Raw genomic sequence first — 23,076 nt, 5'->3', positions numbered from 1 at the left:
GCAAGCATTTTCCATTCCTAAAAGCCTAACAGCATTTACTTAAATAAATACTATGGAAATAAGTAACTATCAACTTAGATGACAGATGATCATAAAAGCAAGAATGCCCCATCTGAAATTATTTGCCTGGGTAATATGACTGAAAAGAGCTGTTTGCTATCTCAGAGTGGTTAACTTATCTATGGTATATTGAAAAACAGCCTTGCATTTCATTCCTCTTAGCCACCACTTCAGTTCTATTTTTCTTTCAAATTCAATTCCATACAGAAGTTTGGGAATTGCCTTTGATATCCAGCATCACATTTTGTTATAATAAACATTAGATAAACATATAATTAAATGTTGCTACTAGTTATATGATTGGTTAGGTTACATTATACATAGTGATTCAGACATCTATACCCTGCAGTTCTAGGCAGGTTTTTGCTTATATTCTGTATGCTTTAATCATTATTTAGTCCACTGTCTATATTCTATCAGATTTCAATAGATTTTTCCTTAAAGTTCTTTTCCATTTTCAGCCTTACCTATACTGAGATGCAAAATTACACAAATTAGGCTGGGCATTACTACTTTGTAGAGAAAGAAATGACCTCATTTTTGGCACGAGATGTGATACAGCGTCTATATATACACTTTTCTTCATACAGCTATTTTTTAGTGCTAGAAAGCACTGTTCTGTTCATTTACAATCTGTTATCACCTTTAGGTTCTCACTGCAACATTATTTTTTGCTCTATTATTTCTATGAAACAGTGTCAGAGTGGGTGGGTTCCCCCCTCCCATTTACCTTCCTTCAAGTGTAGTGGTTGTAATTTTAGATAGTGGGTCTCATTTATCCACTGTTTTTTCATTACATTTCAGAAAATGAATACAAGCTTACACATGAGAAAGAGGGTTCCTTCACCAGTTTTCCTCTCAGGTTGCTAACATGACTTCCAGCAGGAACTACTAGCCAAAGTATAGTTGATTTCTTCAGTCAGTCTAAATTAAGGCAACCTCTGATCTTGCCAAAGACCAAAAGAGATACGAAAAAATTAAGTTTCTCTCAATGGTCAGATATTGCCTCAGTTTTGGGAGCCAAGTCTAAACTAAAACTCCTTCTAATGTCTCTTTTAATTGTGTTAGTGAGGTGAAATTTTCCAGAGTAACAGGACACATGCTTTTTCAGTAGGCAGCATCTACATAGAGAAATATAACACTGATTTAAATTTATTTATTTTCAGCAACATTGTACTTCTAGTAAGTCACAAAGGACCCAACTGAAAACAACACTGCCAGACTTTTAAAATATCATGGAACTTTAAAGCATTTGAAAACCTGGGAGAAGATAAACTTGGGAAGTAGTCTAGCAGGAATAGAGCCTAAGGAGTTAATAAAAACTGAATATTGTTTTCACAAAGGCTTTTTGAAAAGTACTTGAGACATTTTTATAGCCAGAAACAATTAGGGAATACTTGTTTCAGCATTTCTTCCAAACCAGAATGTGACTGTATACTTAAGATAAAATTGCGATATGAAGAGTCTGCTAAAAGCACTTTTTTTTTGTTTGTGCATTTTGTTTGTCACCCAGTGTCACACTAACAACTCTGCATCTCATTCTAAAGCACATTATACTGTGAGATAAGATGAAAAAGACAGTTTTTTGTTTCCCCAAGGGGGAAGTACTTCTGTTAAAAGCATCTTTTTACAATACCATTCTTTCTGAATTACCAATAACGCAAACCAAAGAATTAGATACTGTACTCTAAAATTTAATATTTGTTCAATTCTTATTCATATCCTGTAGACATCCCCATGTGTAACACGGGAAAGCATGCTAAATGCTTAAACGTACTTAAGAATCCCAAAGATTGAGCATTTCTGTCCTTCAATCAGTATGCTGTCAGGTCAGGCTCACACATTCAGCAATCTAAGTTCTCCTGCTGTTTTATCACTGTAACAAAACTCACATTTGGCTTATCAGGTAAATCATAAGAAGTTGGTTTGAAAAAAAAACCTGTTTATAGTCCAAAAGAGCTATTATAACCTTACTTTTAAATGCTTCTCTCATTTCAGTTTCTTCAAGAGTAAACTCTGTAAGAGGTAATGAGCAGCAAAAAGGACCAGTGGAAGGCAGAAAGAATGTGAAGAGTTGAAAAGGTAATTAAACAGTCTCACACATCTTTCTGTGCAAAGGTAGACTTTAAATCTGTAGAATTGTACCATGATTAAGTAAAGAAGGGAGGTTTTAAAAAAGTCCTTCTGGAAGAAAGATTGTTTCCAATAAAGACAGACATGTAGTGAGGTCTTTGTTTACTTTCAAGATCCTGCTTAATCTCATAATAATATTCTAATAAAGGTTTATATGCTAGCTTTGCAATAAAGCTAGAGGAGCTTTTACAAGATAACTAACCTTTAAGATTCTTCTCTTTCTGGAATGCAACTAACAGCGGCCAGGAATAGTGAGGTCTGAGCGGCAAGCCTTCCGCTTTCATGATCTTCATCACATCAATGGCCAAGTCTGAAAATATTCACAAGATAATTAAACCAGTGATCAAGTACTTTAAATAAGCATATGTAAAATAACTAAATAAGTAGAGTACCTGATTTGTTGGCTTCCAAAGCACAACGCAAAACAAACTGTAATGGTGCCGAGTGCATTTTTGCTTCTTTCAACTCATCACAAAATTGCTTCAGCTTGTTCAGAGGCTGGAAAGAATTTTAAAAATAAATTTATTGTTCAATTTCTCAAATTATTAAGAAGGTCAGATTCTTCTGCTGTTCAGGACATTGATATTAAATATGCCAAGCACGATTCTTTCGTGATTTCAATTTACTATGTAAAATGATACGAAATATTAAAACTCTTTTATTCTTAAGAACTATGCAAAAAAATCTATTTTCCATATTCACAGTTGCAGTTGCATTAAGCTGAATAAACATACCCTTATTAGTATATTAAGAAAAAAGCTTTACTGTTCAGCATACCATATCTCTATTTACACAATGTTGCAAGAAGAAGCTACCCTGGTCCAAATTATCACGTGACAAATGATTAAGAGACTTCAAAATACGGAAACTTATATCTTCAAAGCCATGAGTTATCAGAGTCAAACACAGGTTCATTGCATCTAGTAATTGAAAAACAGAAAAAACAAAAATTTATGAAGTACATAACAATTCTTGCATAGAACTACTAAAATTAGTAAAAGCTAGGAGAATGAATGTTTTACAGGTATTATTAGCATACTTTCAAACATGATTAATTAATCAAATCTAAGAATCCTTTTCTTGAAGTTATTTATATTTAGCAATGAAATCACCTTTCGCACAAGGAGATCATGACAAAAATTACAGAAGCATCACCACAGCAGCATGACAGAAAGACACTAAATAAAAGAAACATTTCTAGACACATCAAAAAAGAAAAAATGGATGATTATAATTAACAGTTATCAATCAGATTACGCATAACGGGATCCAAAAGTGACTGTAACTGTAGATAAAGAAAACTGTATTTGGCGTTTAGTCTCCCTTTTTATGATATTCAGAATTGTCACAACAGGAATTACAAGTGTTGTTCGAAGAAAGGACTCCATACTTACTGCTTTCCTATAAAGCCTTAATGAATTTAAAATTTTAAAAAGATAAATTATTTTTGTATGTAAATGATTTAAATTGGTTTATATTGAAATTTTATAAAATATGATATAAAGCAGCACATATGAATCCACAAACTAACGGTAATAGGGAAAATGCTTTCCTACTCCACCCTGCATCGCAAAACACTCTTGTAGGAACTAAGGACATACCTGGAATTAATTCCCTTTCGAATTTTATGCGTTCTTTAATATCTTCAATATACTGAGGATATCCAGCCTTGGCAAGGCTAAAAATCACCTGCATCAACATCCTATCCATAAGGTACCCTTCAGACTTCTCAATCTCATCTAGAGTCTGTAAACCACAATAAAATTAACTTTAATAAAGTGCCTCAAAATACGATATCTTAAAAAAAAAAAGTAATATCACAAAAAGCTGGGTTTTTCTCCTTTTTTAAAACCGTAAGTTTAGATATATGGAATGCCGTAAAGAGAATATCGAAGATCTACAAGGAGGGCCTCAAACACCCTCAGACTGTAAAAAAAAAAAAAAAAAAAAAAAGGATTCATAAAAGGGATAATAGACAGTTTCTCTCTGATATCTTATAACACATGAAAACATCAGAGGTTGTGAGACCACTTTCAAAAGAAATTCCTTTGAAAAGGAGAGAATTATTAATCAGACTTTGTTTACTGTTTGGAAGAATATTAGTTGATAAAGATTTAATTCGTAAGTCACAGAACAATACTGTTTCCCGTATCCTTTTCCTTGATTTGGTCCCCTCCACCTAACACCACATACTAAACTCAAACTAAATTTCTTTTCTCATTTCCTTCTGAATACTACTTTGACTTAAAAAAAGTAAGAGATAATACTTGAAAGAAATCTTATCCACACTTCGCAAAGAACTTAAGTTGTTGGTATGAAGTCTCAAAAGAACTTCAGTTTTACTGGAAAGAGTCTGTGGCTTCAATGGGAGTCAAAGAATGGCTCAACTACAGCAGGATAATCAAGGTTTAGTTGTAAATTATTTTTTTAAGTAAGTATATAAATATCTCACATGCACTATTTGTCACTTTAAAAACGCCTGAATTATTAAATATCTCACAGGCAAACATGACTTCCTGAAGTAAAAGAATTAAAAGATAATTTTTTTCATAAATTATGAGACTGCTTTCAAACCAACTATTCAGATTAAAAAAAACCAAAACGAAACAATTTCATTTAATTCCTGCAGACCAGGGGGAAACAAGTTATAAAAGTCAGTATTATTCCTCCTGCGTGGAGCATGGATAGAAAGCATAACAAAGTTAAATTAAACGAAGGATCAAACAAGTTGCACTTAAATTCAAACTTGCAATACCTTTTTGATGCTATTAGCATCACCCTTTTCAGCATACACATTCAGCAGTGATAAATAGGTGTCTGGACCCGGTTCAACACCAGCCATCCTCATCACTGAAAGGACATTTTCTGCACTCTTCATATCTCTAAAAAGAATTCAAAAGAAAGATCCTCAGTAGATTTATTTACAGTGATGTATACTGTGATTTCCATGTTTCCTCATTAAATTAATTATGACTGGAAACAAAGACTGCAACAAGCATAGATAAACTTATTTTAACTGAGCAAAAGTGCAGATCTTGCAATTATTGTATTACTTGGAATACTCTTTGAAATTTTGCAGCTGAAAGTTCAAAACCAAGGGCAGCAAAATTCTTTTCAAGCACTACAAAAGTACAGTAATTTATTTTGAAACTTGAGATTTTCAGACACAAGAAATACCTACTTCCTTTGTTAAACAGCCCTGTTTTGTTTCAAAATGTATAAAAAGACAGTCTTCTATACATTATTCAAACTAATGGCACTATTCTGCAGCATGTAATTTTTCTGTACGGCATCGTATACTGTGGTAAAACTAAAAGAAAACAAAGAGAAAAGGTATTAAACATTACCCTGATCTTGCGTGACCTTTCACAAGGCTACTGAATACTGCCTCAGTGATTGGGAGATCTTTGTTCTTCATGAAACCAAGGATCTTACTGTAAAATACAAGACAATTAATGATTAGGTATTTTTCCCTTTGGAAAGATGAACTGCTGAGCTACTGCTGCTCTGCTGAACGAGCACTGTATCATCAAACAAAACCAAATCATGATGTCACTGAGCAATTACATGTGGGGATGATGCTAAATATGCTCATAATTTGGGGTTTTTTTTTAGATTAATTGTATTTGTCACTGAAGTATGCAGACACAAGAGTGGGGCTGGCTTTTTAATTCTTTTATCTTCCTTTTATGTATTTCTCATGCCCAACAATCACACTGTTGCAACTTAACCTTGCTAGACAAATAACCTGCAAGGCCTGCGTAACAACAAGAAGAATAAAAAACAATTACTACTATTTTCTCCTTAGCCCACTTTGTTATCAAGTGCCTTTCCCAATCACCTTATTCCTGCACGAGTAGCAATCCTTAGAAATCTCATGCTTTTTCCAACTGACCATAGAAAGGACAAAAGTTAATTTCTGAGCAAGTTGAACACAATTTGATTTGAATTGATTGATCTATCACTTATTTTTATTTCACTGGTGTAGGTTCCAGCTGTGCGTGAGAAACTGCTCTTCAGTGCTTGGTTAAAATATACTTGAACCTTCCCTTTGTTTTGCTCAATTTATAAGAATTACAGTGAAATGAGTTTTAACATTAACAGTAGGGAATGTGAGATTTTGTGGAAATCCCTTCAAACATAAATGCAAAGGAATACCTTGCTCCTTCAATGTCACCCTCATTGCAATAAGCAGCAATCAACCTTTGGTATGTAACCTACATAAAACAAAAAGGGAAAGTTAATGATTTGATCCAATAAACAGAGACTACTATTAAGAATGTAGATATTGTAAAAGGGTACCTACTCGATTGGGCTGCACATTAGCTTCCTCCATTCTGGCCAAGAATTCTGTTGGAGAAAATTTATGCTCGTTTTGAAGGTAGACTTTAAGTAAAGCATTATAATGGCTTGTATCATACACAGCACCTATGGAAATATTTCAACCACAGTCAGTGAATGTAGACTCTCTAAATTCAATGTGATTTTATAACCTTCTTATCTCATATATTTTTTTTTCTGTATGAACCGTATGTAAAATAAGACCGCTTCCTTTTATCTACCTTTGAAATATCAGACATCTATTTAACAGCACACATCTGTTCATATAAGGCAAAAACAAAAGGAGCACAGTAACATAAATGTTCATGTACATGCTATTCTAGTCTCTACAGCTGTATTTACTTTACAGACTTACCTGTGCAATGCCTAAGAAAAAATTACTAACTTAACATCACTGGTAGCACTGGGCATATTCAGCCACCAGATATCAAGGTATTATGTAACAGAAAAGCAAACTACATTCTCACAATAATCAAAATCAAGCAAATTCCAACTTAAATATTGTACAAAAAAACCCACCTTTAGATTCATTATTAAACACCTCTAGATGTCAGTATAACTCCCAGAATAGGAAATAGGTGTCTCACCTGAATAATAAATCTACTGTTTATTTGGTCACCAGTATTTGCTGTTACTATGTAACATTTAAACATTATTAAAACAGACCCAGTCTCCCATTACAAAAGAAACTAAAAAACATATCTGATCTTGCAAGAGAGACTAACAAAACAAACCTACCCAGCTCTTTCATCTTGTCCCATATCATATGGGCTAGTTCTGTTCTTTCAGGTGACAATACCTCTGGTAAAAGGTCACCACAGCTTCGCAACAAAAGCAAGGTCTGGTTACTCCCTGGACACTCTACAAGTGAAAGACAACCATAAATCATTACGCATTTAGTATTAGAAAAAACCTTGAAATTGACCCATTTTTTAGCATTTCGTACGGAATAGCATTTTCTGCAAGATTAGAGATTTTAACGGAACAGGATACCCAAATGAATAAAAAAGTACATTATGCACTATCATGGAAAAGATTCACAACAAATCATGCTACTCAGTACAATAATAAGCTCATCTGAGGAAAAAACCTTTAAGTAGTAAAACACAAAATACTAAACTCAGATGATGTAATACTTTAAATTTCCTAATCCAAGATCTACAGATCATTTCATCCTAACCATGACATAACTTTCTGGTAAATTTCAAAAATGGCAAAACACTTGACATCAACTCCATACTACTCCAAAATTGGTATTCAGAGATATTGCATATTTAAATATCCATTACCACTCCTGCCCACACTCACTGTAAAACGAATGAGATAATTTACATGCAGAGCATAGTAACAGAACCTGTAAGAATGTTATCCTTTTCAGACTTCCGCACTAGCCCTAGAAATTCAAAAAAGTAACTATGAACTCATCTGTCTTTTCTTGGACTCCAATGCTACTCTTGAGGCAAAGTAAGACAGAGCTACAGAGTCTATCACAGATTGCCCAATAAGCTGGAGACAGAATTTTTTTTCAATCACATCTTCCTATGCAAACCCAGCAATTTCCAACAAAAAAGGCACATTCCTTTATAAAGCAGTACAATGTAAAGAAAAGAAAGGCAAAAAAAACATTGCCTATCTCTTTCTGATCACAGAGAAAGGTATACGTCAGGAACAATTTTGTCTAACAAGGAGCAAGATAAATGTACACACACAACATAAACGATGAAAAAAAAAAAATCTATTAAGGTCTTCTATCTCAAATGGAGTCATACAAGCAGACTTGAAAGACTCTGATTTGCAAAATGCCTTGAAGTCTAAAGCATCACTAATGCTTTGTAAGTTACTTCCAAATCATTATGCCAACACTCCAAAATAGTACACAGCCCACCACAGAGGCAGGAGCTGCTGCCAGTAAAGATAACTCCAGCTGCTGCCGATTGCTCTAAGTGTAATCTTTAATTACACAGAGCTGTAGAAATAGCTATAAAATAATGGCAAAATAAAGAAAAAAAAACCCCAAAACTTCAAAGCAGGAAGCTGTATACTGCCTAGAATTAGATCTTCAGGTACCCAAAACGACCAGCAAATTTGGATACCACTTAACCATTGTAAACTATGTTTCAAGAGCACTATTTACAGCTGAGAAGCTATTCATGCAGACTAAACTCATCTGGCAAGAAACACAGGCAGTAGTGGGAAAAACCTAAGCAGTAATGAGAAGATAAATCAATTAAAATATTAAGGAGGGTTAGGTACAAATTGCAAATGGGAATTTGAACTTCTGAAGACATACTGGAGTGGTGAGATAAGTCGTGCTTTACTAACTTCTAAATCCCTGTACACAGTTAGTTCATCCAATAAAAACGTCAACATGTCTCCAGTTTCACAATGCCAGGGTTAAACTACTGGCAAGGTACCTTGAAAGTCAAAAGAAACAGGAAAAGGTTTGCCAGTATGAGTACGGAAAGACACAGGAGATCTACAGCAAGCACCTTCTTTGGTGTTTTTCATGTTTTATTTGAAAATGGAAGTGTTATACCAACACAGGCAAATCTTTTTAAGAAATCAACGCTAACTAACCTCCCACACTTCTGTTAAATTAGTTTTCAACACTAATTTAAAAAAGGACCAAATTTTTCATATCGAAATAACTGTAATTTATTTTAACAGCATGCTAGTTAAATCTCTCATGAAGTTCTAAACTTTTTTTTTTTAAAAAGGAATTACTTTAACAACCAAAGGAAACCACTAGAAGTAATTACCTTTTTGTTAATCTGACTTCCTAAAAAATTTCAACTAATCAGAGAGCATGAATTGAAGATTCGGCTTTTAAACACTGATCCACAAAACTTTCAAAAACACAATCCCAGGTATACGAGCCAGTGATATCCAGAGTAATACACAGCAAAGTTTATAACTAAAACAAAACAATACATGCTGCTATCACTAAACACACTCAATAACTACTACTCTCAAAATTTATCAAATATCTTCATTGACTCATCGTAACTGGTACCAAACCTCATCATCTGTGGTCCGTGGTTTGCAGAGTATTAATAAGAGTATAGTCTGATCATAAATAGCCAGAGGTATTGAATATTTCAAACAAACAATGCCTCAGATGTTTATTTTTGGGGTTTTTTTTCAAAGAAATAAAGCTTTCTTTTTTCTCCTGAATAGACACAACAGCCAGAGAATGGAGGAACTTGGGGATTACCTCCATATTTCCCTGTATAGTTCCATTTTAAAACAAATGGCCTCTTAAGGACAGCATGGCTTATTACAAACATCTTAAAAATACACTGTGTAAAGCAGACAGGATCCCTGTTCAGATGTGAAAGTACAATTACACAAGGAAAGTGTAACATTACCAGATAAAATTCCACAATAAGCAAGACTATATGATAAGACTTTTTAAAAGCACGTTAAATTTTCACAAGACTTATAAATTCCCAAAGACATAAAAGCCTGTAAAAGTAAACATACACATTTAAAGCAAAAGAACCTTTCAAAACCATTTAAAGTCTGTTCATCAATACAGGCACCCAAAGACAAAACCAAAATCAAAACTCCTTTAATTACGTGGGAAGAGGGGACAGCATTGGAACTACACACAACTACCCACAATTAGCCGCTGACCTGTAATGGGGAGGGCTGAATCGTGATACATGGTTTGACAAATCATTACACTGCAGCCTTAAATTTAGCTTTTATTTTGTTTGGATTGGAAGCAACTTACCTGTTTTGCATACTTCATTGAAGATTTTTAGTAGAAGGGATTTAGGGATGCGGCCAGTTTTTCTGACAGAATTATCCAGCTTGTTTAATGCCCAGTCAAACTGCCAGGTCCGTCTGTTTTGAACTTCTGACACTGGTTCTTCTTTAACACTTCCCTCGTGTTGAGGTGCAACTGTAAGGAACCTTATTTGGTGCATAACATTTCTGCTCAAATAAAAACAAACAAAAAAACAGATTATATTTCAAAGTTATTCTGAAGCTACACTAGTTACGCAATGTCAAAAAGATAATGTACTTTATTTCTTGCTAACGGACAACGTCTCAAAACATTGCATACTGATATACGCAAATGAAAGTGATTTATTTCAGTGCATTTCTGCTTAAAAAGGTAGTGTCATGTATATTTTCTCACAGTGACAACTTTTTCTCTGAGATTTTCAGTTAGATTCACCTCATGAATTAAATGGTTCAAACACTATTCCCCCCCAAATACAAATTTTGAATACATCCAAGTGCTATAAAAGCCTATTGTCCCATTACAGGCTCTCACAAAAAGCTTTCATGTGCTTTTCAAAAATCAATCCAAGAACAATCATAGACATCTCTTCCAGAAGACAGTAAATCAAGGCACCAAATCACACCTTTATTTTCATTTAAAATGCACAAACCAAAGCAGAGGCCACTGTTTTAGACAGTATATCAAATAGCTTAAAGAACAATGGGATCATTCCCTATTCCTCAGAATTTACACTGACAAACACAAGGTGGTCATGCACTTTAAACACCAACACTAGATTTGTTTAAATATTTTGTTTTCTCAAAGCAAAGTATGGCAATGGCAATAAACATAATGAAGAAGTGTTCTCTATTCTAGCCAAGCAATAAGATCTTGACACTTTTTTAAAGCAAAAAGAACAAACTGATGCATGTAAGAATATGAACATGGTATTTGTGCATAGTGGAATTGTGAACAGCTTGTGCAGGACAAATTAACATTACACGTGAGCACTTTTGGAAGTCTGTTCTCAGTTGCCCTTACAACTGCATTAAACAACCCAGACTATCCTCCAAAATCCGACACAAAGGAAACAACACATGCTGGACCACAAAAAGAAGATTCCTCAACTTGTGAAACTGCCATCCCTTGTCTCTGGGGAGGGCAGAGCAATTCAGATACCTCCATTTCTCTAAGGCTCTAGATTACTTTAAGTAAAAATAGCAGCTGTACTCCGAGCTGTTACAGATGTTCCAGGAGTCCTGTTTTGTTGAAATGACAGCCTAAGAGTGAGGAGTGCTAGCATTCTCTACAAAATGACTTCCCACACCTGGAGCTTTTTCATAGGTACGTATCTCCACTGCTGGCTGGTTTTTCAGGTTCTAACAGAGGGAGTCCAGGGGAGGAGAAAAAGCTTGCTGGAAACTCAGTGTTTCAGCAGCATTTGCTGCAAGCTGCTAAGTGACAGGAAGAGCATTAGTGGAAGATGTATGAGGCATGTGGTTTACCCTCAGGTTGCCTCTTGTGAGCAGAAAGCAGCCCAAAGAGCAGCTTTTCCCTTGCTGTTTCAAATCCTGATTTGATAACTGAGCAGGCTGTAAGTTCTAGGAATAATATTCTCTAAAAGAAAATAAAATAGCCTGAAGTATAATTTCTTTCCTAATGTAGCTGTGAAAACAGTTTAATAGACGATACATTTGTTTTTTGAAGACATTAAAAAAAAATCCTTTAGCAATGTGGAACATCATCACTACCATTTGGCATCACCCTCCTCAAACAGGCAAAGTTTACAGTGCCCAATCTTCTTGATATTCCTCCTGCAGAACTTTCCAAAAGGTCTTAGCAAATTATCTGCATTTTATTTGGCACGGGAAAGGACAAAGAATAAAAAATTGGAGAACGGAAAAAAGACTGCCAAGAAGGAGATACCTCCTCCTTCAGTGTTAGTTCTAGCTCCTTGTTGATGCAAGTTCTCATAGATTACTTTGGGCTGGCTCTCACTTTATTCAGATCCCTCTGTGAGCTTATTTACATCATTAGCCTGGCAGAATACAGATTCAGCAACTTCTACAGAAAACCAGTTACTGTTCCATCAGGTTAGAGAGAAAACAGTTTATAATGTCCAAAAAACCACTAGAATGAACCAGAAAAAAAAAGAAATGTAGTAAAAGGTGGCTAAAATCAGAGGAACTGTGAAGAAAAGAAACTGAAACACCACTTTGGTGATAAGTAACTCATAAGACTAGCGCTATCAAACACTTTTTTTTTGTAATTACTCTTTCCTTTCTTCCTTTTCCTCTTCTCCTTCTACCTCACCATACAATCATGGATACGTTGCTTTCCCTTAGAGTAAAATCCAGTACTACAAGGTAAGAGTAACAGTAACATAGTAAATCTCAAGTCCTCTTGGGTCTAACAACTAGATGAGATGTCTACAAGTCTTTAATTAACACATAAATAGCACTCAACTATTTGCTAATCACTGGATTGTTATAATAATAAATTTGCAATGAATGCACATTCTTTATCTACTTTTTCCTTAGAGGTGTAGATAAAGAAAATGGTATCTTCCACCATTATACAGCTATTTAAAATGCTACTTGAATGCTTTTCAGAATATTTCAAATCAGGTTAGAAAAAATGCTCTGGACACAAGCAGCAACACAGGAGTCTAACACAGAAACTTACACTGGTTTTCATTAACAATCACAGCACAAGTGGAGAAACCTCCTGTGCTTCAGGTTAAAATTGAAATGTCTTTCTATAAAGATCTATTTGGTTATAGTATTTTGCAAATTATTTAATTTTATCTTTCAACACGCAGCACACTTGTAAGCATAAACTGATATCTACAGTTCTTAGCTTAAGTTCTGTACTGTTTTAAGGAAACCATCCTTGTAATATTCTCCATGTGTCAAAAGTTACTAACATTTTAAAGCACTTGTGGATTCATGAGATCAAGAATGAAGACAAGAACAGTATGTACATTTTCAAAATACGCTGGTTAACAGCATGAGAGGACTCTTCATCAGCTACTAAACTCTCCCTGCTTAGCATTTAGCATGATTCTGTTTAAAACGTGCTTAAAATACTGTACTATATCAAGTGCTACGTGTGCACACTTTAAAATACTATACTCTTATAAGAAGTGTTATTGTTATACACTAACTTAACCTTCTGAAAGATCAGCAGAATTGGGCATTTCTATTTGTGCCCCACTCCAGCCTCCTCAGTTACTATCAAATACAGTGTTTCTCTTAATTTACACTGATTAAAGATACGTCATTTAAGGAATGACAGCTTGGGATTCTGAGTTTTATTTCTTGACAGACAGGGAAAAACAGTATGAGAGTATAAAACAATCTGAGGAACTCAAACTTCCACTGGCACCCACCTAAACTACCATTATCAATCTGAAATATAATGCCTAGTGTAAGACTGAGATGTGCCATATCACCTGTAGGCTTTCAGCATTTGAATAAACAACACCTGTAGCGCGATTTAACTCACTGCATAGTGCTAAGATAACCCCACAGTAAGAATTTATTGAAAATAACTGTAGTTTCAAAAGCAGGATAAAGCTGCAGGCATCTACTGTCTTGAATTTGGTTCTTAGCATTACAAATAACCTACAAACACAAAACTTGGGAGAAAATGAAAAAAATTGTGAAGAGCTTATTCTAAAAGACAGATTGAACAGATCAGAAAGGCAGTTTCAAAACCAAACAAATTAAGGGACACAGCATCCGGTTTGACTTCAAGTGGAAGACAAAAGAATGCAGTAGACAACATACATACTGAAAATTGACAGGACTGGCACAACCTTCCCATGAAACAGAAAAAGAAAGTTACAAAATGAAACCATTATCCATGCATTAATCATCTTCAGCAACTTCGTGTGATTCTTCTTCAATTTCTTGAAGTTGAGAAAAACACAATTAAGTGGAACAGGGAAAAAAAAAGCAAGGTTAAAAATAAAGCCCATGTCAAACATTTCAGTCAGGAAGCCATATAAAAAGGCAGCAACAGCTTTCTAAAAATAGGATAATTTTAGAAAATGCATATAACTCTTAAGTGGAACAAAAATTAAAGGTCATAAACTGGTTAGCTTTCAAAAATGTTAACTATAACCATACTCTGTAAATTTTAGCTGTTTTACCATGCCTAAATTTTAACAAGGAGATGGTGGTATAGGTGAGAATAGGTAAGTATGAGCTAAGTAACTCCTGGAGATATTAAGATATGTTGTATATAAGACTCATTATTGGACCTTAATCTTCAGTCCTTTGGAATTACCTTAAAAATTTCATGAAAGCTCTGGGAAAAACAGAAGCATGATCAATAAAAAAAAATACAGATTGACTTACAGGCTTTTGGCACCACGTTACCTAACAATCTCACAAGCAAAACAAGGAGGCACAAAATATAGTTTAAATTTGTTTAAAAAAAAAATTATAATGTGCCGATCAGGATTTGTTGCAAAATCAAGAATGTATTTTATGGGACCTTAAATTAAGCTATATCCTGACCCAACTAGGAAAAGACTGGTGTCAATAATATCATTAACAATCTGCATGACAGAAGAGTTAATAAACTTATAAAATTTGTAGATGATACCATAATAGTGCCAAATTCTTAGAAGGAGAGATCCAGACTTCAGAGTCAACCTGATTACTTGATGTAGTGGTCTGAAATCAACAAAAAGAAAATTCCATAGAGACCAAAAAAGTTGTACATTTGGACAAAAAACAAATGCCAAAATGTTAAATGGCGTTACAAGCAGCTAGATAACAGTACAACTGAAGAAGTACTGAAACTGAGCCACAGCTAAACATGAAACATCACACAGCAAAAAAAAGAAATCTTAATTCTTAAACTCCTAACAATAGCAAGATAGGCAAAATACCGAGAGAATTATTCTACTTGTCATAGTATTTTTACTCACAAAACCCTCAAATTTAAAGACTCGTCTATCCCATCCCACTTTCCAAGTACAGAAGCAGCTGTGCCTAATCCATCAAGAATCACACTTGTAATAGTAATTGTAATAAAATATTATACTTCCACAGTCAAACTTTCTCATTAGGAAGCTAATAAAGTAACATTAGGAAGCTGGGGGGGAAACCCACAAACCTATCACACACAACCTTGGCACTTATGATCTTGCCTCGGTGCTGAACATTAGATTATTCAGTCTTATGCTGTAACCTTTTTTTTTTTCAATTATTTTAATTGAACTTGCTCAGAATTATATGCTAAATTACAGAGCAAGATGCATAATACTTCTCCAAGAGCTGCAATGAGTCCCAAGTATTTATTTGCATCAATTACCTTTAAATGGCATTTTAAGATTATCTCTATGTCAAACATTATATTTGCAAGCACGTGAAGCTGCACAATAAACCTCAGATCTGCTTGAACCTGCAATCTTATTCTTCCCCAGCATAGGTAATTTCTCTTTACCGTGCCTTACAACCATGATTCTTTATGCCTACCCAGAGAAGCTCAGAAAGATATATTAAGCCCTGTGAAGCGAACTCTCTCCTACTCCCACAATCACAAGATTAGAAGTAGAATCGTAGAATGGTTTGGGTTGGAAGGGGCCTTCTTTAGAAGTAGCCTTCTAATATTTGAGGCTTTACATAATTGTACCTTTTACTCCATTTTCAGCTTTGTCTCCAAATTGTGAGCATTAAAACTGTAGACCTTATCTACACAGGAAAGGTTAACCAATTATACATTTGTAATCCCGGAACACAACCACTCACTAGTCAGTGGTAACTTTTCACCTTCAGCTTATCTTACAATATTTGTAAAGTAGCTGAACATAAACTCATAAAAAAAACTTATGTAGAGATTAAGTGTGAATGGGGAAACTAGTAAAATTCTCCTATGTTTGCAAGGCTTGAATGAGACTCTCAGTACCATACTATTGTACTTAAGTTTTACATGTTTCTAGAGCAGACTAAAGGCAGTGCCTTCGATTTCCCAAAGGAACACGTCTTGCACACCAGCCTGAGAAAAATTTTCCCATCTTTCCCAAACCTCAAAAAGCAGGTGATTGCAGTGCTCTCCCTGGCACCAGCAGAAAGTTTACTTCCTGTAACACCTGACCAGTTTCAAACATTCAAAAAGGATTATAAAGCCACCATAGGGATATTTGCTTCCCCTCTATCAGAGTCACAATAAGGTAGCTGATATGTTGTTTCCAAAAGGAGTACTGAATATTTTGTTCTTTCTAAATTAAGAAGGCAAAAGGTGTATGAAATACCTTTCAAGACATAAGCCTTGCTCAAAGCAGCATAATAAGCTTAAAAGGGTTAAAATTCATTACTGCACATAAAAGCACTACAGACTTACCATTAGTGCTAAGTATAAGACTAAATATACCACCTGAGATCCCAGCATGATTCACATAACTGCTAAACAGCATTGCTCCTGACTTAGTTATGGTCACCTATAGAAAAATGCCACAATGCTCAAGACACTGTATCCTTTATGTTGCTGAGATACAGTAGGATCCTATGAGAGAAAATTTTGGTTTTTTTTTAATGTAGACTGACAAACCTCAAATTTCTTGGAGAATATCTAAAAAGTTGGCCAAAGTGATTCACAAGAAGCAAAGCAGAAAAATTGCTTTGTACTACTTCTCAGAAGCCTCTACACATTTTGTCCATCAGTAAAACACTACAACTCTAACACTGCAGCTTGTGAAACTTCACTATGACACTGCATTGCTCAAGTATTACCAAAAGCAAGTATACTGAATACCTCCTCTGCATTTTAATTCCATTAACTCTGTTATTTTGCTAATGTAAAGTAATTAAGTGTTGAATTCTACATTTCTGTGCACTGGTAATGGATGTGGAGTACAGTAGTGAATAGCCAAAAGCAACTTGTTTGCAGCTAACTAAAACAAAACAAACATACTATGCATTAAACCACAAATCATTTGGAAATTTAACTTAGGGCTTACTCAAAGTTCAAATCAAATACCCCCAAGATTTGCAACAAGATTCTTGAAAAGAGTATTCTCCCGCCCTTCTCACCAACACCCTTCAATCTTGTATAAAGACATCACCATGTACCAAAACTCAACAATCTTTACAAAGACAACTTGAAAAGCATTGCACATGGTACCCTTAAACCAATGCCATTAGCAACCACTTCTCTGAATAGAGTACATGGATCTTGCAAAAAGCAGGAGGTTTCACTACAGCACAATTTCCTGTTTGGGGAGATGCTTTTTGCTCCAGTCCCAACACTCAACATTTAAACTCATATATGAGAATCTCAAACTGAAGAAGTGACAAGCAAAGCCAAGGACGTCTTGCAAGACTTGCACGTTGAAATTCCACTTGGTTTTCCTCTTCAGCTACGCCTATATCACCTACACCTTAGGAACCTAATTGTTCTCCTTTTCTCTGAGGACTGAAAGCATGTCAACTTCAGGGTGAATATCCTAGTACTTGCACATCCAACACCGCAGTTCAGCAATACAGCTGCATTGATCTAACATCACAGTCACCACACAGGGTCCCCTCTTCTCCATTTGCCTGTAATCCCACCCTTCTAGAGATCATCAGGTCCTTAACTCATCCAATGAAAACTATCAGTCTGCAGAAAACATTTTCTTTGTAGCCAAGCAAATGAAATCAGCCCAGTAACAGGTCCAAGGAGCAACTGTTTTTAGAGCAGGACAAGCTGGCCAGCAATGTGAGGGTGGTCAGTGTAAGAAGAATGGAGCCGATACCCTTCCTTCCAACATTAACTTTCCCACAGTAGCAAGCTGTAGCATCAAACCATAACACAATCACCTACAATATGTAGAATGAAGTCCCTGAAACACATTCTGATGTTAATTCAAAATCTATCCTGAACACTCATTGATTGAAAGGTTTGTTAGGGCTTTCTTGACAGTCAGCCACTAGCAGCAAATTTAAGCATCTCTTCTGTTAACAAAGCTTCAGTGAACGAAGTCCCAATAAATAATTTGTACCAATAAGTCAGCAAAGTGCTGAAGTTTGCCACTGCAGGTCTGAAGTTTGTTGCATTGGTCTGTCATAGCTTCCTTATCTTGTAAGAATTGCATGGCATGAGTGTGATAACATATTGCTCAGTATATTTCACACTTCATCCTCAAGTCAGACAAGTGAAATAGTAAATTTGTCTGAGATCTAATCTGAGGCTTTTGCTACAAAATGCTCCTCAACCACCCAATGCAGTCAGATCTCAATCTCCTGTCCTAATCCATTTTCTGAAGTCACTTAGATTAAATCAACACAAAACTAAATGGGAACCACTCTCACAGTCTATTCCACTGGCTCAGCTATGGTGTGGCAACATGCAGCCAAGCAACAGGAACCATCGGCCACTGCAGGGAGACTCCCTTAATCTAGCGTATCCACTCTGCCTAACTATGGTCAGTCATCAGTCCACCATAGATGGAGACACATTTCAAAGCACTGACATGTAATCTGAAGTCTTATTTGCAAGAATAGCACTTCTTCCAGTTCACATCATACTGGCAGAAAAGCAACATATCCTGAGAGTCTCTAAAATTACACAGGCATAACATAGTCCAACCATCATTTGAGTACTCTACAGTCTGGCAGTGGTAGTTATGACTTTCCTGGAAAAATCAGAGCAATGTGATGCTTTTGATAAAATCTCTGCTTGAATGCGAATGGTTACAGTTTTCTAAAGAAATTAACAGATTTGCAACTTTTCTGTAACCTTTACTGTAATTAAAGTCTCAAAGGTGCCTCTGAACAGACTTTATTCAGTTCAATGCTAAAGCAACTGTATCAAGCACACACAAACATACATTAATTTACCCAGTTCTCTTGCCAAATATGCTGGATTAAACCTTGTTACTTACTTACCATGTGGGGGTTTCCCCCACCATTCATCAATATTCTCTGGAATTTACTACAGCGGTCTGCACTTCAGTCTCAATATATCACCACGAGACTTAAACTGAGAGTAGAGCAAGTCTAAATGTTGTTGATCATATCTCATTCTACATTTACAAGAGGGCCAGTATAAGAAATAAAGGCTTAAGTAGTAAACAACAACCATAAATAACTATTTTAGGTCAAAAATGAAATTAATTATATTCTTATATGTGCAATTTCAATTCACAAAGTCACCTTTGCCTTATGCTTAGGTCCCAGAGCATCACTTGCGCACTAGAATGCCAAAACCCCTATAGTAAAGTGACTGTAAGACAAACATTTTAGGTGAAAAATTGTCTTAGGAATGAAATGCCTGGACAGAAAGAATGCAGAAATTTAGGTGTGCTGCCTAAGTCCTACTCCAATATAATTCACAGTTTAGACTAAAACCTAGATGCTATGAAATAAACACCATTGCTTCCTGTGAACGTGTTCCCTAACAAACACCCTTCCCACAGTTAACTAAAGCTAGCCTCAAAATTAAAGAGCCTTCAACACAATCATGAAACTACCCCACAATGATGACTCCATTTACACTTAAAAAAATAACTCTGTAATCTGGTGCAAGAAACAATAGTATCATTGGGGGAGGACAGAAAACAACCAAAAGCCAGCTATTAGATCCAAATTATCATCGCTTAAAGCACTTTAAGTTCTTTCCAGAAACACAGCTATAGGGGCAAAAAAGCACTGTTAGTCCTTCACCAAGTCATATGTGAATGCATTTCAGCAAATATTACTTCTTGCAACAAGCTAACTTAAGAAATAGAGCTTCCACCTGAGGAAAACAAAAATCAGCCGAATTACACAAAGTAGAAAAGTTTATTCATGATTTGCATCTAACCAAACGTGGTGCTGCTGCCAACCCATACAGCAGATGTCTTCCAAGTTGCTGGTCCTTCCTGCCAACTCCACCCTTCACATTAACGTCAGCTTATAAGAATCTCTTATGCTTTAACCACTAAAATCAGCAGAAAATTATAATCTTTTCTAGGCAAGATTTCAGTCAGGCTATCAAATAAAAATCGGCTCACAAGTGTGATAAGTGCTAAAGCTAGTGCAGGTAGCAACGATTTCGTTGTTTTGGTGGTGAGACTTCCCTCTAGGAGACCTCTATTGCTGACTCCGGTCTGTTCCCATCCATTCTCTTGATCCAGCTCTGGAACTCACCAAGTCATCTGCTGAACACAAATGTGTGTCTGTCTAGAATGGCAGAAAACAGTTCTGGTTTTCTACCAGGAATTAGATTACGCTGATTTAAAGAGTCTACCAGAGCTATAAAAACGTACAGAAAAACTTTATAACTTTGGTAGCACTAAGTTTTTATGTCAACTCATAAAACTCAGTGTTTAATGCTTTTACATTCTCACATTTTATGCAAAAATTAGTCTATAGCATCATTTAGACATTTAATGAGAGATGAATTTCAAGCTCAATCATTAATACTAATTAAAGCTTTTTACATAAAACATTGTGTTTGCATTTTCAGAGCTAATGACAAGATTAGCTGCTACCTGAGTAGTTTATGAGGTGACCCTTCTACACACCAGAAGTGTCATAACCCCTTCCCACCTCCCCTCACTTGATCCTCCTCAGGCTTTGCTGACAGAACCCCAAAATTTTTAGTTAACAACTCTGATTATAATCACAGCAAATCATTTGGCAGAAGTGAAAGCCTTAAATGCTGGACACATCAGAAACCAAAACTTAAACCCCATCAAGGCTCAGAAGTCATGAAAAAAAGAAACCCTCACTAACAGGCAGTTTAAGAACTTGTCGATAACTAAGTTACACAAAAAAATTGCACAAATCTTTAAGTAGTTGTAACATACTCCCTACATGAAATAAAAACTAAGCACCAAACTCTAACGTGGCTATCATCTGCATGCGGTACCTCCTTAGGACAAGTAATTTAGGAAAACAATATGGAAGCAACTAGCTTATCTAGAACAGAATGCAAATATCATTAGTGTGATCTATAAGAAAAAAAGCGAATGCAAAAACCTCTGAGATATTGTATGTTTCCTACAGATTCTGACATGTTTGATCATGTACTCAGGGCTGAGCATTTTGCACTTCTACATTGAAAAGGCGTACGATTAAGACAAAAAGCACTCCAAATACAGAGCTGCAGGGCACCACCGCTGGAGAGAAGGTTTAGCTCTCCAAAGCTAACGCTTCTTTTATTAAGAGAGAAAAAAAAAAATGCTCGGGTGTTGATGAAGGCCTTTGTTTCCAAACTTCTGCAGGGCACTAGCGATGTGGGAACAGCCACAGGGACGCACATGACTGGGGTGTTTTCCACCCTACCTGCGAGACAGAAGAGAAGGAAGCATAGCAAAAGGCATTCAGATATTCCTGCTGATAAAAGACACATCAGAGTCAGAGAAGTGGGGTTGTTCAGCCAGAAGAAGAGAAGGTTCCAAAGAGACCTTACAGCAACCTTCCAGTACGTTAAGGGGGCAATAAGAAAGCTGGGGAGGGGCTTTTTACAAGGGGATGGAGTAACAGAACAAGTAAGAATGGCTTTGAATTGGAAGGGGAAAGATTTAGATTAGACATTAGAAAGAAATTCTTCACGTGAGAGCGCTGAGGCACCGGCACGAGCTTCCCAGGGAAGCTGTGGATACCCCATGCCTGGAGATGTTCAAGGCCAGGTTGGATGGGGCTCTAAGCAGCCTGGTCAGGTGGGAGGTATCCCTGCCCCTGGTAGGGGGATTTGAACTAGAGGAACTTTAAGGGCCCTTCTAACCCAAACCGCTGTATGATTCTGACGGGCAGAGGAAAGAAGCCCAGATTCCACCTGCGCTTATCCACAAGCCAACCTTTCCCTCTCCCTGCCTGATCTCTCTCCTCCTCCGCACCGCCTGCCCGGTACCTCCGGAGGAGAGGCGCGTCCCGCTCTCCCTCAAGCTCACCGCGACGCCGCTGCAGGCGGGAGAGCGGAGCGGCCCCGCGACCTCTGCCTCAAGCACGGGGCGCAGCGGCCCCAGGTCTCACCTGGCGGGGGCCGGCGGGCGGGCAGCGGCAGCAGCAGCAGAGATGGGGGTGCGGAAAAGAGGCAGGAGACGTGGGCAAAGCGCCCGAAGGCGCCTGGCGGAGCCTAGGAGCGCGGCCATGACCGCAGAAAGCGGGGGAAGCACGTGAGCCCCGGGGCGAGCCACTGCGCGCGCGCCGCGGGTCACGTGGTAGGAGGAACCATTAGGCGCTGGAGGAAGCGGGGGTGGGGGGTTGGGGTTGGCGGCCCCGCTCTCCAACTGGGGTTGCTCAGGCAGCGGAGCGCTTCTGATTTCCACCCCGCGCCGCTGATGGGACGCTCCGCGCAGGGTCAGCGGCGCAGCCCCAAGCCCGGGTCGGAGCGAGCGGCGGCCAACCCGGAGCGGCGCCGGCGGAAGCGGGAGGGGATGAGAGGGCGGACCTTGCGGCTCCGCGCCCGCTGAGCGTGATGGGCTTGAGAGGCTGGGGGCAGCGAGGGCGGGAAAGGCAAGGAAGAGGGGAAGGAGAGACGGAAGAGGGGGAGGACGAAAAGAAGGGAAGGAATAGAGGATAGAGAGATGGGGAGGGAGGAAAGGAAGGGAGGACAGAGGAAAGGAGAGAGGATATGGTGAAGGAGAAAGGAAAGAGAGGGGAAGGAGGAACCTGGCCTCTTCTCCCAAGTGACAGGGGACAGGACGAGAGGGAATGGCCTCAAGCTCCGCCGGGGGAGGTTTAGGCTGGACATTAGGAAAAAAAATTTTCACGGAAAGGGTCATTGGTCACTGTAACAGGCTACCCAGGGAGGTGGTTGAGTGACCCTCCCTGGAGGTGTTTAAGGGACAGGTAGATGAGGTGCTGAGGGCCATGATTTGGTGTTTG

General features: G+C 37.3%; 1 protein-coding gene and 1 long non-coding RNA gene across 2 annotated transcripts in view; both read right to left on the bottom strand.

The window, feature by feature from the left end:
• The window catches only part of LRPPRC (leucine rich pentatricopeptide repeat containing), a 93,750-nt gene extending 71,360 nt beyond the window's left edge, over nucleotides 1-22,390 (bottom strand). Inside the window, exons 1-11 of the mRNA XM_069852654.1 lie at nucleotides 22,222-22,390; nucleotides 10,271-10,473; nucleotides 7,273-7,395; nucleotides 6,500-6,621; nucleotides 6,352-6,410; nucleotides 5,541-5,627; nucleotides 4,949-5,075; nucleotides 3,795-3,939; nucleotides 2,971-3,113; nucleotides 2,586-2,691; nucleotides 2,396-2,503 (exon numbers count right to left, since the gene is read on the bottom strand). Of these exons, the coding sequence (XP_069708755.1) occupies nucleotides 2,396-2,503; nucleotides 2,586-2,691; nucleotides 2,971-3,113; nucleotides 3,795-3,939; nucleotides 4,949-5,075; nucleotides 5,541-5,627; nucleotides 6,352-6,410; nucleotides 6,500-6,621; nucleotides 7,273-7,395; nucleotides 10,271-10,473; nucleotides 22,222-22,340 (1,342 nt within the window). The 5' untranslated portion in view covers nucleotides 22,341-22,390. The remainder of the gene's footprint in view (nucleotides 1-2,395; nucleotides 2,504-2,585; nucleotides 2,692-2,970; nucleotides 3,114-3,794; nucleotides 3,940-4,948; nucleotides 5,076-5,540; nucleotides 5,628-6,351; nucleotides 6,411-6,499; nucleotides 6,622-7,272; nucleotides 7,396-10,270; nucleotides 10,474-22,221) is intronic.
• LOC138718282 (uncharacterized) lies at nucleotides 21,369-22,216 on the bottom strand. The gene is made up of 2 exons (XR_011337045.1): nucleotides 22,140-22,216; nucleotides 21,369-21,531 (listed from the first exon to the last, which is right to left on the bottom strand). It is a non-coding gene; the product is annotated as an uncharacterized lncRNA (long non-coding RNA).
• Nucleotides 22,391-23,076: the final 686 nt, after the last annotated feature.

The sequence above is a fragment of the Phaenicophaeus curvirostris genome, chromosome 2 (genome assembly GCF_032191515.1).
Source record: "Phaenicophaeus curvirostris isolate KB17595 chromosome 2, BPBGC_Pcur_1.0, whole genome shotgun sequence".
Classification (NCBI taxonomy): domain Eukaryota; kingdom Metazoa; phylum Chordata; class Aves; order Cuculiformes; family Cuculidae; genus Phaenicophaeus; species Phaenicophaeus curvirostris.
The sequence above is the reverse complement of the archived record's forward strand: the minus strand, read 5'-3'. Positions and strand labels throughout refer to the sequence as shown.